Source organism: Tenebrio molitor, chromosome 7 (assembly GCF_963966145.1).
Source record: "Tenebrio molitor chromosome 7, icTenMoli1.1, whole genome shotgun sequence".
Lineage (NCBI taxonomy): Eukaryota > Metazoa > Arthropoda > Insecta > Coleoptera > Tenebrionidae > Tenebrio > Tenebrio molitor.
Genome location: NC_091052.1, coordinates 11,575,913 through 11,591,523, shown reverse-complemented (window position 1 = coordinate 11,591,523; position 15,611 = coordinate 11,575,913). Strand labels below are relative to the sequence as shown.

General features: G+C 37.4%; 2 protein-coding genes across 2 annotated transcripts in view; both read right to left on the bottom strand.

Annotated features, from left to right (window-relative positions):
• Nucleotides 1-25: 25 nt before the first annotated feature.
• Dtwd2 (DTW domain containing 2) lies at nucleotides 26-1,096 on the bottom strand. The gene is made up of 2 exons (XM_069054249.1): nucleotides 884-1,096; nucleotides 26-822 (listed from the first exon to the last, which is right to left on the bottom strand). The coding sequence occupies exons 1-2, from the start codon at nucleotides 961-963 to the stop codon at nucleotides 141-143; spliced, it is 762 nt and encodes a 253-aa protein (XP_068910350.1). The 5' UTR covers nucleotides 964-1,096; the 3' UTR covers nucleotides 26-140.
• A 1,626-nt stretch (nucleotides 1,097-2,722) lies between these two features.
• The window catches only part of LOC138135493 (lachesin-like), a 121,769-nt gene continuing 108,880 nt past the window's right edge, over nucleotides 2,723-15,611 (bottom strand). The window contains exons 7-9 of the mRNA XM_069054242.1: nucleotides 6,939-7,087; nucleotides 4,716-4,769; nucleotides 2,723-4,062 (exon numbers count right to left, since the gene is read on the bottom strand). Of these exons, the coding sequence (XP_068910343.1) occupies nucleotides 3,941-4,062; nucleotides 4,716-4,769; nucleotides 6,939-7,087 (325 nt within the window). The 3' untranslated portion in view covers nucleotides 2,723-3,940. The remainder of the gene's footprint in view (nucleotides 4,063-4,715; nucleotides 4,770-6,938; nucleotides 7,088-15,611) is intronic.

Genomic DNA, 15,611 nt, shown 5'->3' with positions numbered 1-15,611 from the left:
AGTTCAAAAATTATTTTGTACACAGTTAAATTTAATACTTTAATAAAAATTGTATCGATGTAACCATACAAATGATATTTACAGTTGCGTTTGTACTGATTTTTACATTACATAATTAGAATGTTTTAAAAAAATGGACGCTAATCTTTCAGACTGTCCTCCACAGAAAATATTTCAGCTGAGTTTAGTACTTTATTAAGTCTTTTACCAATAAGCTTAGGATATTTTTTATTTTTAATTAAAAATTCTTTACTTTGATGCGACACTGCTCCATTCTGCAGTTGAAATTCACACAAAGTCCTCAAAGGATCTAGTAATTTTCTATAAATTTCGTCATTTTCCAGTAAAGTCAAGGCTTCAGTTGCCGTTTCCAAAGTGCTCAAACAACCTTCAGTTGGTTGGGTCCTTATTATATAATTACTCACACTATTTGTGAGCAGTTTAACTTGTCTAATCTTATGTAAAATAGGATTGCTGGCATAAATTGCCTTGGCTTGAGGCCATGTTCCATCAATTATCACCAAATTGAAAGTGGTATTTATATCACTTCCTACCACAGTTTTTAAATCGACAGCTGCAGGACTTGGATATAATAAAATAGTATTTTTCTCTGTAAGAATATCTTCCAGTCCTTGGTGTTTCCCAGGGAAGCGTTTACCCTTGTAAACCAAACATTTCCCGTCGCTTAGCCCAAAATGAAGCATGGGGGCGGTCCTCAAACATCTCTTCTCTTCGGCTGGATGCTGGAGGAGAATTATGCGACTTTTAGGGCACAGCCGCGGTTTCGGCAGCGACCCACACCAACACACGCTCGACGGACGTCTAAAAAAAGTAAAAAAGACCTCTCAGTTATCGAACTCGTTGCCCTCACTAACGTTCTTACTGGCACTTCACGCACGTACTTCGAACGTCAGAGGGCTCCGCCGGGATATTCGCAAAATCTAAAAGCACTTCTTCTAACATTGGTGTTTCGTTGGAGGAATAAAGCGGCACTAGTCATTAATAACTAAAAAGAAAAACTTGATTGGGAGAAACGAAAATGTTTGGGTGACAGTCATGAAACATAACCTAAAGAGCAGTGGCGTATCATAGGTGCAAACGGCCACTTTGTGTATTGCTGGTTGCATACATTCGGGGAGATTCTCATTAGAGAGCTTTTTTAAAAATGTTGTATTCATCCAGTTCGGTGATTTTTGCTGCGAAAATTAACATAAGGGCAACAGTCACAATTGATTTAAATTTGATTGTTGTATCAATTGGTGAGCGTTAACAGCTGACTCGTTTCGGGACGTAAAGATACATGTGGGGCCATATTTCAGCGGCTCTCTCCACCAGAGACAATGCTAGACCACAATAATGCAGAGTTGTTGTCCCAGTCTGGCATTAATTTTAGTGAATAGAGTGCGGCGCAGCATATATCGAGATGCCACTTGGAAACGGACACGTACTGTGCAATCTTGTTATATATCATTGCGCGATTGTCTAACAGACAATGAAGTAATGCATCACGACTCAGATTCCAATCATTGCAAACATGACGTCAATGCAACCACTCAAACGCTTTCCTCAAAACTCGAAGAATCGACGAATTCGAGTCTATAGCCGCAAACCCCTAAATAAATCAAGCTCCGTTTGTCTAATCTGTTGGTGCACGTAATGTGTCAGTTTCGCCGTGCCCTCATGAACATTTAAATAAAAATAATGGGATGATCGAGCATTAGGAGAGGCGATCTCGCTTGTAAACAGGTATATGCGAGCTGGTGATTTAGTGTAGCGGAGGTGGTGACGGTGGCGGCTTGATTTATAGAGAACGCAGTGAACAACATGGACGACATGTGACACGTCATCAGGATGGACCGCAAATCGTCCGCGCTCGTTTTACTCTGTAGTCCTTTTGTTAGATGGGGTGGAATGCTAATTTACGGCAGTGTGCTTGTCGCTTGAATAATGCGCATAATTGAACGTATGTGGCCTGTAGACTGGCTCATTCTGTCCCGCCAGACTAGTGTATTGTTGCGTTTAATATTTGCCCCCATTGTCGTTCATATTTTCACCCTCGGGACCTGATCACCACTCGCAAAAGAGTTTTCCCTTTTATTTCAAACACAACCTTGCAATCGATCAATTGATGCTGCACCCAACAATACAAATACGTCACGACACTGTAGTTTTGAATCGCATTGCACACCAGAACGTCATCGCCATAAAGCAGGAACAAATTCGGTGTTGTGTAGTCGAAGTTTGCGAGATTTTCTAGTGAAAAATCTGCCGGATCAGACTTGGACGCCTGTAAAATTCCAGCCAAGTGTTGCAAGGATTATGCTAAACAGGCAATAATCCTTGAAATATTTGTAGGTTGTCTTGGGCGATACAACGGAAAAATGCCATAATTTGTGCTTTGGCGATATTTACAACCCCGGTGATACCTAATGCTCTGTTAAATTATCAGCACCGGGTCTAACGTTGCTATTTATGAGGAAGCTTATCCTAGTCGTGAATATGCATGTGTTCAAGAGTGTTGCGATAGTGTTGATGCTTTTAATATCATCGTATTTACATATTTGAATGAATGAAAGGAGAATAAGCACATTCATTATGTCGAATAATTTATTCCGTTTACACAGATAACGAAAATTTATCGTACTTAATCAATTATATCGACGTGAAGAAGTCGTGTGCGGTTCCATATTATCCTGTTGAAGTGACAGAAATTACAAGCAACAATAAATAAGAAAATTTATTAAGGGTGAGCAAAGTAAACAGTTTCGTACCATAATTTACATATATTTGCGTACATTTATCCTATATTCATTTTGATTTGGCACCATTTGAATACATATTACCTATAACGACTAGTTTCGATTTTAGGAATCTATTAATTTTACAAAGGTATCTTTGCGAGTTATTAATTATACACAAAACTAATCAATTTAAAGTTTCATATCAAACAATATCCATACAGATTCTATCACTCGTTTATAATCTATGTACATTTGATTTTTACAAAACTTTACGAAATACATACAGTGTAACTTATGAAACTACATTGACCATATTTACAGTATGATACAATTGTTTAAAAAAATAGAAATTTCAAAATGGGACTGTCGGTTTCTAATTTTATAAATTGACTTAAGTATTACGTCGAAGAAGTACTAAGCGCGCCATTCTTTGCTGCATAGAAAAATAACAACAACAACAACCTAGTTCCGATTAGTACTCCTTTTAGAGGCAACGTTTTGAGACAAAGACCACACAGAATTATTGCTCGAATGTTTCTCCTATTAAAAACAGCGGTGTACTTAGAGTCGGACGCATTACTTAATTGTCTTAAGTAATTAATTACGTGATGGTTAGTTTCCCTTGAACGTTTCACATTTCTTGCGACGGCAGCAGAGGGTAAATGTAACTAATGACAAAAACACCCTTTTGATTACCACTGATTAATTAAACACGATATCGACTGTTTGAACACCATGTAGATGCACGATCTCTCTAATTAATGTCACTTTGTCTCCTAAACAAACTCGTAATCGTTCGAGTTCTTTTTTACGATCTAAAAATGGCTTCTCTGTCTCAAAACGCCTCCGACATTGTATGGTACAGCCAAAACGCAACTGATCTCTCGTTTCGGAACGAAGGAAAAATGAACGACGTTACCACTAAATGCAATATGGGAATATAAAACTGTTCGCGGTGGAAGGAAAGAGTTCGCGGTATGATTGATCCAAATTGAAAAGCTCCATTCGTACGTACTGACATGTATTAGGAAGCCTGAAAGGCTCTTTAGAGGCAAGTTTTTTAAATGATGGATGGATATAATGCTATTGAGTTTCTGTTAATGTCGGTGCACTAAAACACTCGTTTAAAAGTTCACAAACGTCCGTGCTGTCAGGCAGGTGATTTTTCATCGATTCGGCGGAGGGCTCTAGAAGAGGCGTCACCGGAAGAGGACGTAGCCGAGGAGCGAGGCGGTCATCAGAAGGATCGGACGCGTCAGGACGGCCGAAGAAAAGGCGTCGTTGCCGCGGGATCTGTGACCGCGGGCCGGCTCGGCCAAACCTGCGGAAAAAAAATTAGTCCTGAAGAAAATCTCCCCCCGGCTGAGATCTCTTCGTGCGTCGGTGGTAATGAAATTATTCGCTGCTGCTGGGCCCCAATCTAATAACCATAGTGCCGCGTAAATGGTTTATGGGTCCGTCGAGTTATTGAATTAGAGGAGTCGGAAAGCATCCATTTATAGCGATCACTTAGCATCCATTTGTTCCAATTACCGCAACATTGCAAATAATAACTTAACATCGTTGTTGACTAATTGACACCGTCTTGAATGTTAAACGCGACCCCCCTAACCCACTTAAAAACGCGCAAATTAATCAAAAACAAGTGGGGAAAACGTATCGTCAAGCTCGTTCGCTCCCTGACAGAATGAAAAGAACGAACTTTCGTGGAAACCTAAATTACTAAAAAACTCTTTCACCAGGCCATACTTCAGAAACCGGAACGTGTAATATGAATAATTTGTTTGATGAAATTGAACGTAAAAAACATTCCCAGAACAAATGGAACGTGATATTTAAGTTTCATGTAAAAGAGGGTGTATCGCATCAAAGTAAAATTCTTTTTAATTTTTTATTCCGCAAATGTGACGACTTCGCGTTCTCAGATAAAAAGGATTACGGAGATCCTTTCAAAAATTTTAATCAGCAACTCACCTCCCACTATGCTCACGTGATTATCGTGGGGTCCGCCTGGTCCAACCTTAATTTCTGCAAACAAAACACATTCGTTCACTTATAACAATCTGTACTGTCATTTTGACAGTTCGTTGACAGTTATCAACACAAAAGTGAAAGTACAAAATGCACTACAGAAATGCTAACGAATCGTTAGAATCGCAACTGAAGGAGAGCATCAAAGTCAATCCGCTCTGCAAAGATCAGAACCTTCGTCGCACTCTCAGCACTCAAGAAAGTCCCTTGAAACTAGACTTGCGCAGAAACAAAAACACCTCCTCCAAGCCGGTCAAAACTTCGCAGAGTTTGCACAAAGGTAGAGCTGTCCAGAGTTTAGTGAAGTACCCTTTAGAAAACATTCCGTTGGGTTTGGAACAAAAGAAGAAGGTGAAACCAATCGATAAGAAGAAGAAATCGACTTTGGAGTTTATCGAGCAGCTGAAGAAGATCGAAACTACTAGTGCGAAGACTGACTTCTTGGAGAAAACCAACGAAGAGTTGGAGATCGCTTCGAAACAACTGGATGAGCTTCAGAAGCTTATAGCTGACAGACTTCAACGAGACTCTAATTCGAGCTCCCAAAGCAAATTTGTTCTGGATGAAGACGAAGAAACCATGCATCAACGTAAACGAGCTGTTGTCGACAAGTTTCAGAAACAGTTCGACAGGATGCAAAAGAAGTACTTGAACAAGACCAGAATACGGTACAAGTCGCTACAAGACTTCGAGAATGCGACCCACTCGCGGTTTGGAAGAAGCGGGCAGTTGGAGAAAATCGTCGAAGAAAATGTTCCTGTGGAAGTACTGTTTTCGAAACCGAAAAATAGTGCGATGAGTAGGGAAAATGTGGTGTCGGAAGGTGGACAAAGTCACTGGAAAGAGATTCGTGGTGTTGTTGGTTCGGTACTGAAGAAACACATCTCTTCTTTGACTAGTGAAGAACCGGTACCGAGAGTTGATCGTAGCGTGTCTCCAAGACAAGGTAAAATGGAGAGTGCGAAGGGTGAAGAAATTCACACTGATGAGAGAGTTGCTGCTGAAATTAGAAGACAGAAAGTGAGATTTCAGAACGAACAAAAGTCTCCGGAGAAGTCTACGTATTATTTTTCTCCAAGAGGAAAGGCGTTGCAAGCATTCTTGGACGAGGAGGAGTTTAGTGAGAGCCACGTGGAAAAGTTGAGGAGACAGCTGTTTCCTCATGAAGATAAAGAGAAGCGGGTGAAAAGCATGCAAGATGAGTGTTGTCAAGCTGGAGGTAGAAGCTTGCCCCAAAAAACTTCTCTTTCGTGGGCAAACAAAGAGAAGGCGCTTCCACGGTCGAGATTTCAAAATGATAAGTTAAATCAATCGATTTTGAGATCGAACTATTTTTTTTCTTCCGACGATGTCGACATGTTTGAAGAGGAGGAGAACAGCGAAGGTATGAGAAAACTGAACTTGTTGTTGCACGGTGAAGAAAAGGTATTAGACGGGACGCAAACGGAAGATGCCAAGTTGGAGGAATCCGTATTGAAATCGGAGTATTTATCAAAGGAATTTTCTATCGACTTCAAGAAGGGATTTTCCAAGGAGAACGAAGACAAAGCCGTGCGCCAAAGAAATATGCAATTGTTGCAAAGTGTTGTGCACAAGTATCAAGACCGGCAACCTTGCAAGCTCGCGAACTTGACAACAGGACGCGAGGGGAAACTCTACTCAAAGCTGAATACGGCCCTGAAGGATACGCTGTTTACCGAAATTCAAAAATAAACCACCTTTTAGTACATTGTCTAGCGTTTGAAAAAGAGGGTCGTTCGTTAGATTATATTTACCTGGGGCATCCGGTGGGAGTTATCGGGTCACGAAATGCTAAGGCGAGCACTTAATCACGAATTAAACTCGCTCTTGACAACTAAATTATCCATTAATTTTTCACCGGAAAAGTCAAGGCAAATAGTCAAAAGGAAAATATTCAATTAGGGAAAAAATAGGCGATCACGAGTTCCATTATCTGGAAGGTGAAGAACGAAGCGGACGTCGAATTGAAACAATGGAGTATTGTATTGAAATTCCTATTTTAAACGATCCATCACCCTGTACAAACAATTACAAAGAATTAGCGACGCCGATGAGAGAGTAAATCGGAGCGAGAAGGTGGCCTGACCCCCGATCGCCGGACGCTACAAAAATCAATCGTGCGTAATTATGACGTCTTCGACTGACCGTAGAGGCGGAGGGTGCCTTCGGCTCGCCCCAATGAGTTGGTAGAGACGCAGTTGTACGTCCCTATGTCGTTGCTGGAAAACTGCCGGATGACCAGCCACATGAACACCTTGTACCCGCTGCGCTCTTCCCTTATCGTGTACTTCGTCCTGAAACAGAACATCTGCGTTGTACAATCGATCAATTCGTTCCGTCCCAAGCTGATCAGCTCGCGAAAAATCAAAGATCGAACGCAACATCCCTTTTGGCACGCTCAAAATTCATTACCTTCCCCCTAATTACCCAATTAATATTTACCATTCGCGATTGCTTAGTGCGAATTAATTTTCCTTTTTTCGGCCGATTCGTTAATTATGTTATGATCCCCTGATCCTGGTGCTCCCGAGCCGCCATTTGCTCCCGCTTGACTGTCAAAATCGCTCTTTCCATTATCCACATCCGCCTCTCGCTGACATTCAAAATAATGAATTTGGGATTAAATAACGAAAGGAGCGAAATCGGGACGATTACCAAAATCGTGCACCGAAGACGCGGGTTTAGTTTTTTTTCGACGGGAAACAATCATGCAACTTGGTTGCACAAATGTGCACAATATTTCGTCGCTTTGTCGTCGACTTTAACAGACGCGCTGTTTTTGTTGTCGCGGTAAAATTGCAGAACAACCCCAGACGATAAGGCATTACGTTACAAAGCGCATCTTAGTGGCGTTAGACTTTACGTCTGAGTTAAGGGCGTTTTATCACCATGTAACGAGAGCCATTGTGCGCTCGTCGAAGGCATCACCTATGCAACAAACAGTCACAATCCGAGATGTTGCAATTAGACGTCTTCAGAAACTTTGTGGGGGTTAAGATTCCGTCATCGTCCAATTCGCTCCGACTGAAAACCGCCGCGATTCGTCGTAATTGTTGTACAGCCGCCTGCAAAAGAATCGAGCCGACCCTCTGCAAGGAAATAATCACCAATCCATATTTCGACAAAGGGACCTGACCACTGTCATAAACTCATAAATCTAATCTCCAATAATTTCAGACAGTTCGATATACGAGGGCAGTACCATTAGTTTTTGTCTTTTATTTAAACGGTGTTGACTGGCAAATGAAAAACTAGAGTTTCTATTGTGCATTTCAACGTTTAATAACGAATATATATATATTTCTTTATTGTTATACGACTACAATGACGTTCATTGGTTAAAAAATCGTATGAATACGAATAAGAAATAAACAAAAATAAATGGACCAAAAAGATTTTCGCTTATAATAATTTCCCAAGTGAGTAGATTATTATCGGAAATTTACACACGAACGAGTTGAATACAACGTTTTGTTGTTCGACGAATCCCTTAAAGGCTCCAATCATTCAAAATCTTTAAAATTAGTTTGACGTTTCGTTTTGACAAGTTGTGACATTTATTAAAAAACTCAAATTCTGATAGTGTCGAACAAAAAAATTTTTTTTACAACATCGCTTATGAAAATGATTCTTTCATCACTCAATTTAGTGAGGAAAATAGGCGCTTGCATCACTAGTGAGGAAAATTTATTTAACAATTTACTACATTAACAATCTACTACCTACTTATTAATATAAAAATTTAAAACACTGTTATTTGCATTAATTGAAACTCCAGATCCGGAAGATTCAAAAAATAGGGGTGTAAAATAATTACAAAGAAATTTAAAATATTATGTATTGCCCGTTGAAAAATCAGGCACTTTCATCACTTATAGTGTAATGTATTATTCTACAACCGTCAAAAAAACGCGACATTTATGCATCATTATCAAGTCGCCAAGTATGTAATTTTTTTATAGATCAAAAATAGTTGTCAAAAAGTTTGCTTGGATGGTTTAATATTTTTTTTCAATTATAATATAACAAGACCTCCTTTTTTTTCGGAAAATTTTGATCATATGACGAAAAGTTTGTTGCTTGGAGTAATTTTGCCTAAAGCAACAAACTTTGAGTATAATATGTTCAAAATTTTCCGAAAAAAAAGGAGGTCGAGTTACATTCATCTAAACAAATTCCCGAATGAACAATTCAAACAAACATTCGGAACAACATCACAAAACGGATTAAAGGTTAGTTTATTCATCGTGGCACTTTTTTAAATCCATTTCGGAAAACGTCAAAATAATTTTCTGACATTTTGTTCATTAATTTGTGTTACCAACAAAACAAAAGCCTTGTCAACGTGGTTTTTTCTGACCATGACTAGATTTTTTCGCGATATTCAGCACACTATTTGTCACTTATAATTACACGAGAGCTTTTTTTTGTCGAAGTAAACTTGACATTCCAATGAGAATTTTGTTGCCTCGCAATTTAACGAAAAAAACTGCCTCTGAAAAAATTACGAGTCGGTAGGACTAAATAGATTTATTATTGTAACAAAATTTAATTTTCAATGAAATGACAATTCTTCATCAATACCAACCAAATGTCATTAAAATAAAAGTCACTATATAATTATTTTATATTTAAAAAAATTAAATTAACCAAGCCGAAATAGAAAAAATTGCATGTTACACAAGACACTTTGTGTCGTTCTTTTCGCGTTTGATAATAGACTGTCTTGTGCAACTCGTATAACAATAAAGTTAACTTAAAAAAATAATAAAGAAATTTACTATAAATACAATAATAAAAAAGTAAATATCAAATTAGATTTTCTCCAAAATAAATAGTATGTAATACAAAATAGACATTAACAGCAACCTAAAACATTCTTCTTGGTGAAATCGTGCAAATGCAATAATCCATTTTACCCAGGATTGTAAAATCTTGCCTGGCCTGGGGATTTCCGTTGGCGCTTTGGCAAATGCGACAAATAATGGTGGTCTTGTTAAAATCGCTTGCAGTGGAACCATGTAACTTGATAGAAAGAAAATTTCTTTCTATTTGCCGCAAACCAACCGTGTAACACCAATCGTGAGAATTCGGCACAACCGATGGTGAAAACGAACGCACAGAAATAGAAAGAGCTCTCTTGCGCACTCTTGCCTCTTTCCAATTGTCCATCTTTGTCGTTCACCAACTAAATGCATATATCGTTTTCTCTCAGACCTCAAGTCTTTCTCTGGGTGCAATAAACGGAGGCTGTAGAAATTACAGATGTTGATGAGGCGTCAATTCACCGACTAAATTTTGATACAATTCTTTGGTTAGTCGAAACAATTTTCGAAATTCCCGGTTGGGCAATTCGAATGGATCAAGTCTGCTTCGCAATGACATCAACAGTTACCAACATAAAATGATCAAAAATAATTATAAAAACCCATTAACAACCGGTGTAAATTGACGTTTTCAGTTTTTATCCTAAGGATAGTAGCGCACATGTTTGTTGACCCGAGCGATTCCGAACCGAGACAGAACATGTGCTCGGTGGTCGGGCTTGGACATTTCTTTTCTTTTCTATCACCTTTCTATCTCTATCTCTATAAAGTTACATGGTTCCACTGCTATTCTGTATTCCAAAAAGCTTGATTTTAGAAAATTTAATTTCTACATTATACCGGGTGTTATAGAAGTCCACGTAATATCTAAATTTAATCACCAATATCATTTTTTCCCGAAAATATTCGATTAAAAAAAAAAGCAATATACAACAAATGTTTATTTTAAAGAGTCTTACTGGTGATTAAATTTGTGGACATCCATAACATCCTGTATGTATGTATATTATAACAATATCATAATGATATATGTAATATAATAATACTGATCTACCAGATATCAACCACCAAACCTGGCCATAGGCACATTAGCACATTACACATATTAAAATAATATATGAGTTGCTATGAAATATATTATTGTGTAATGCCATATTGACGGCTATAATTATCATCTTTTGATCTTTTGATGTAGGTAACGTATAAAGTAGAAATACTTTTGAAATTTGGAAAAGGGAAGAACGATCACAGAGCAGTATTATGCTCAATTATTGGACAAATTTGACGAAACAATAATATGTTTCATATCAACTCATATATAATTTTTTTGTTCGACACTGTCAGAATTTGAGAATTTTCTCCTGTGTGAACGGATTTTGATAAATGTCACAACTTGTCAAAACGAAACGTCAAGCTAATTTTAAAGGTTTTAAGCGATTTGGAGCCTTTATTAAAAATGTTTTAAAATCCGCTTTTGGTGCTTTTATTTTCGATTATAAGAAAACAAGTAGTGTAACATACAAATAAATATGTTCCATTAAAATTTAAATGGCCTAGTTGTTGGCTATTTCTGTTATGCACGTTTTTGTTATTGATGTTATATGTATGTTGTTCACGTTGAGTTGACAATTTCAAGGTCAAATAATTTTATTTTTTGGCTCTGTAATTATGTTTTGTAAATAGTGACATGCAGGTAAACACCGTTCACGTTGAATTAAGCATTGCTAAATCGCATTATGTTGGTTAGCTGCATGTCACTATTTACAAAACATAATTACAGAGCCAAAAAATTAAATAATTTGACCTTGAAATGTTCAACTCAACGTGAACAAGGTTTAATCAATTTAAAAACCACCACTTGTTGAATTAAGTTGGTATAGTATATTAAAGTATAAGGGGATATTAAGTTCTTTAAAACACGCGCGATTTTTCGAGCACGACGCGCAGCCGGAGTGTTCGAAATAGAGCAAGTGTTTTAAAGACCAGTTATCCACGAATACTTTACGATATATATATTTTTTAATGTTGAATGAGTTAACATTTAGACTTCACGTTTCTCCGGTCCTCTCGGGTTGGTGATGTTTCCATGGAAAACGCGCGATGTTGTCATGGAAAAGTTCGATTTATACACGCTCAGGCGTGTTTTAAATGAGCAAAATTGGTTACCAATAAAAAAAAATTACAATTACACTAAAGGTGCTAATGGTAACTTTGATATTACTAAGATGATCGATCTCTTTATTATGCCAAAAAGGCGATTATGTCACGAAACATATGCGACTGCCAAAAAATTTCAAACTGCCGCAAAAACAATGAAATCTTTTCAATAACACAAGATTACAACAATTCGAATTTTTATTTTCTGTTTTCATAAAGTATCATTGACACTCGTAACCAAACATTTCTATTTCCAAAAGTCAAAAATCAACTCTATGCATATAACATTACCGGTTGTATTTTCTAGGTAAAATGTTGGTGGTTTTTTACATGCATTTTTACAACAAATTGGCACAATTCGCATTACTTTAAAAAATGTGAAAGAGTTAGACCCCCTGCGCACTAGCAACCTTTGGGAAGCAACTATTTAATTACAAAAATTGAACACACATAACTAAACGTAACCTCGCGCACGGGCGATTTTTAAATCGAAATGAAACAAAAAATTTTTCAAAAAAATTTGTGGACAAGTCAATTTTAGTTTATAAAAATACATGTTTTAGTACCAAAGAAAATTCCAAGCAGTCATTTGTTTTCGAGTTATGACGTCATCGATAGTTTTTTTAAATGGAAAGCCCCTATTTTTTTCCTTGATTCTGATAGCCCTTTAATTGTCTAAATGACAGTATAAAAATTATGTTATCTTACATCAGAAAATTTTTGAGGAAAAAAATAAATTTGTAATGATGTAATGTAATGATAATTCCTGTGTAACAATCGAAAATTGATTAAGATCAATTAATATAAAGAAACGCAACAGAAATAGTGATAAATTGTGGCATTTAATTTTTAATTAAACATAGGTAGATACTTATTTGTATCTTACACTGCTTGTTTTCTTATTAGCAAAAATAAAAGCACTAAACCGGATTTTAAAACATTATTTTATTGAATAAAGCAAACCACATAAATTATATTCGTTATTAAATGTTGAAATTCACAATAAAAACACCGTTTAAATAAAAGACAAAAACTAATGGTACAGCCCTCGTATATCGAACTGTCTGAGAGATTAGATTTATGAGTTTATGACAGTGGTCATATCCCTTTGTCGAAGTATGAATTGGTGATTATTTCCTTAGCGAGGGTAGGCTCGATTCTTTTGCAGGCGGCTGTACGTATTAGGCGTAATGCGGTTTAGCCCATGTGTGCGTCTACATTTCAGCGGTGTGAAGGGTTAAATATGTATTTAGCGTACGAGACTATACGCCTAATTTGTTTGTTAAATTTTGCACGAAGCACCTGCTAATTGAAGTCGGTTGCGCCTGGTATTGAATTTAAATATGTACAAAAGGAGTTTGCTCCAGTCGACTCGCACAGCTTGAGCACATAATGAGGGCGAGTGTTGGGGCAAATACGACTCGTTCTTCTTGGAAAAACTATGTTTGCACACCGCGCGACATGTTCAGCTTTTCACCGAGTTAAATTTATGAAGAGGCAATATTTGCACACATAAAAAGCCGAACGACCTGTTTACGGCCGACCAGGCTTTAAATCATGCGATTCATTTAATGGCAACTTACTTGAAAACGCCTCGAAACACTTCGCCCTACCATATTATTTAAAAGTGCAACAGTTCTCGTGTGCAGCTCGCTTCAATTTCATTTGAACGGTGTATTATTGGTTGCATACACTGTAGATTTTTATCCGCCACCGGTGAAAAGCGCTCTGAAAAATGATCATCCCCGCGGACAATTTTTAAGGGTTGTTTGATTTATAACGGCAAATCACTTAAATAAACAGTTCTCTGAAGGGAAACTGAAATGACAGCGCGAAATATTAATTGTGGAAGTTGACGGCTCGGCGCTGCACATGCACACGTTTAAACCAGTAAGATTTACTAATGCTTTCGTAATTACTCATTGTCAGTAAATAGGCGCCATAATTAACTTCTCCGTTTCATTCGTCATTTTTCTCAATAATGATGATTCATTACCGTTCTTATTAAAAGTCGAAATGAGACGAGTCTGAATTTCGGCAAAAAATTCAATTTTTGTTTTATCATAAATTTGCACATAATTCGATAGAAACGGGGCACATTTGCATAACAAAATTATTGCTCTTGTCCTTAATCCAATTTCCTAATATGGCGGATAGGGTAACTGTAATTAGGTTTCTTGTTACAATATTTGAAGGTGTTGTCGTTACGGTGTTTCTGGATGCTGGCAAATTGGATGAGACGCCATACGTTGATACTTTCCCTGCAAATATTTATGTTTTTCGCTTCGAGACTAAAAGAGCTTAATGAAACCGTGAATTACGACAAGATGCAGCAAATTTATGTCACGGTTACGCTTCTGATTTATTCCACATCTGCGAAGTCTCGACGGTGCCATTGGCATAATTATTTTTGTAGGCAGTTGCAATTTTGGGAACGGGAGATTCAGGTTTAGAAATTTACCCCATATACACAGTTTAGTTCGGGTCCTTTGTGCATGCTTAGGCAATCTAAACTTAATCTAAGGTTATATCCACATTACGAGTGAACATAATGACTAACACCTTCCACCCACCTGGGGTCACTGCTGACCCGACTCCAAGAAAAATATAACGCAATCTGAATCGTTCCTCGCTATCGTCGATTTTTTTTGACACTTCTTATTGCCAACAACAGCTTTACTTAACATAACTTCCAAACAGTTCTTCTCTTGACATAAGTCACTTTGTTTCCTCCTCGAGTACGAACAGACTATTAGGTAACTTGTTACAAAATGTGCCCTTGAAGACTTGAATCTCATTCACACATGGTTTTTCACTTAAAGCAAGCACTCTTGATAAAACTTAATTTTTTATTTTTGAACATTTACATCCGCACAAGTAAAATATAAAATATCCCTAAAAGAACGTATATCGAGAGTCTTGTGGAATTCGAATAGCATATTGGAGAAAATCAGCGAAGTGGCTGACCTCTGGTGGTAATTTTTGAACTAACGAAATAGGGAAAACAAATGTTTACGTATTGGCCGTAATACATTTCAATCGCCAAAAAATAGCCAAATTCGTTTATTTTTCATAATAAATTGTGCATGAAGTGATAACGAGTACCTCAAAGTGTTATTGTTCCGTGCCGCAGTGTGATACAGTGTGATATTTAGTGAGCAAAGACATTTCTCTGCACTCTTTCCATTATGTTATTTCCCAATGAAAAACTCTAAAAAATACCAAGCAGGAAGTTTTAAAAATCGGAAAACCTATTAAAGAGCTTCTAGAAATAAGTGAGAATAGAGTCAATTGCTTTATTGGCCCCTAAGAGTTGGGTATCAATCCCTAATAATAAACTGTTTAAAACCCCTTGCAGCAGGTCAAGATGTTGGGATTTTTTGCAAGCAGACTCAGGGACTCAGGGTAAATTCGGAGATATTTTTATTGGGGGTTACAAAGCACGTTCTACCAACCGATTTTATACCTTTGGGCAAGTTTGGGAAGCTTTGATGATTATAGCTTTTTACACAACAGCAAAAGGTGTCAAGTGAGACAATTGAAACTTACAGCCATTCCCTCTCACAATTTACCAGTGGATACTCACAATAAAACCGTAAAATGTGGACAAACTACTAATAGGTAACGCATCTTAGGTACTATAATAACAAATTTTATTGACCGAACTAGTGTTGTTTTTTTGTAGTTCGTGAAGGTTAAATTTTGGTGTAAAAGAAGCAGGAAATGATCTGGGTAACGCTGCTGATGCTGACAAATTTTCTCCAACTGTTGATGTTAATGAAGAAACAGCACAACAGACAAACATAAATGTTGAAAAGCCAGTCCATAAAGTTGC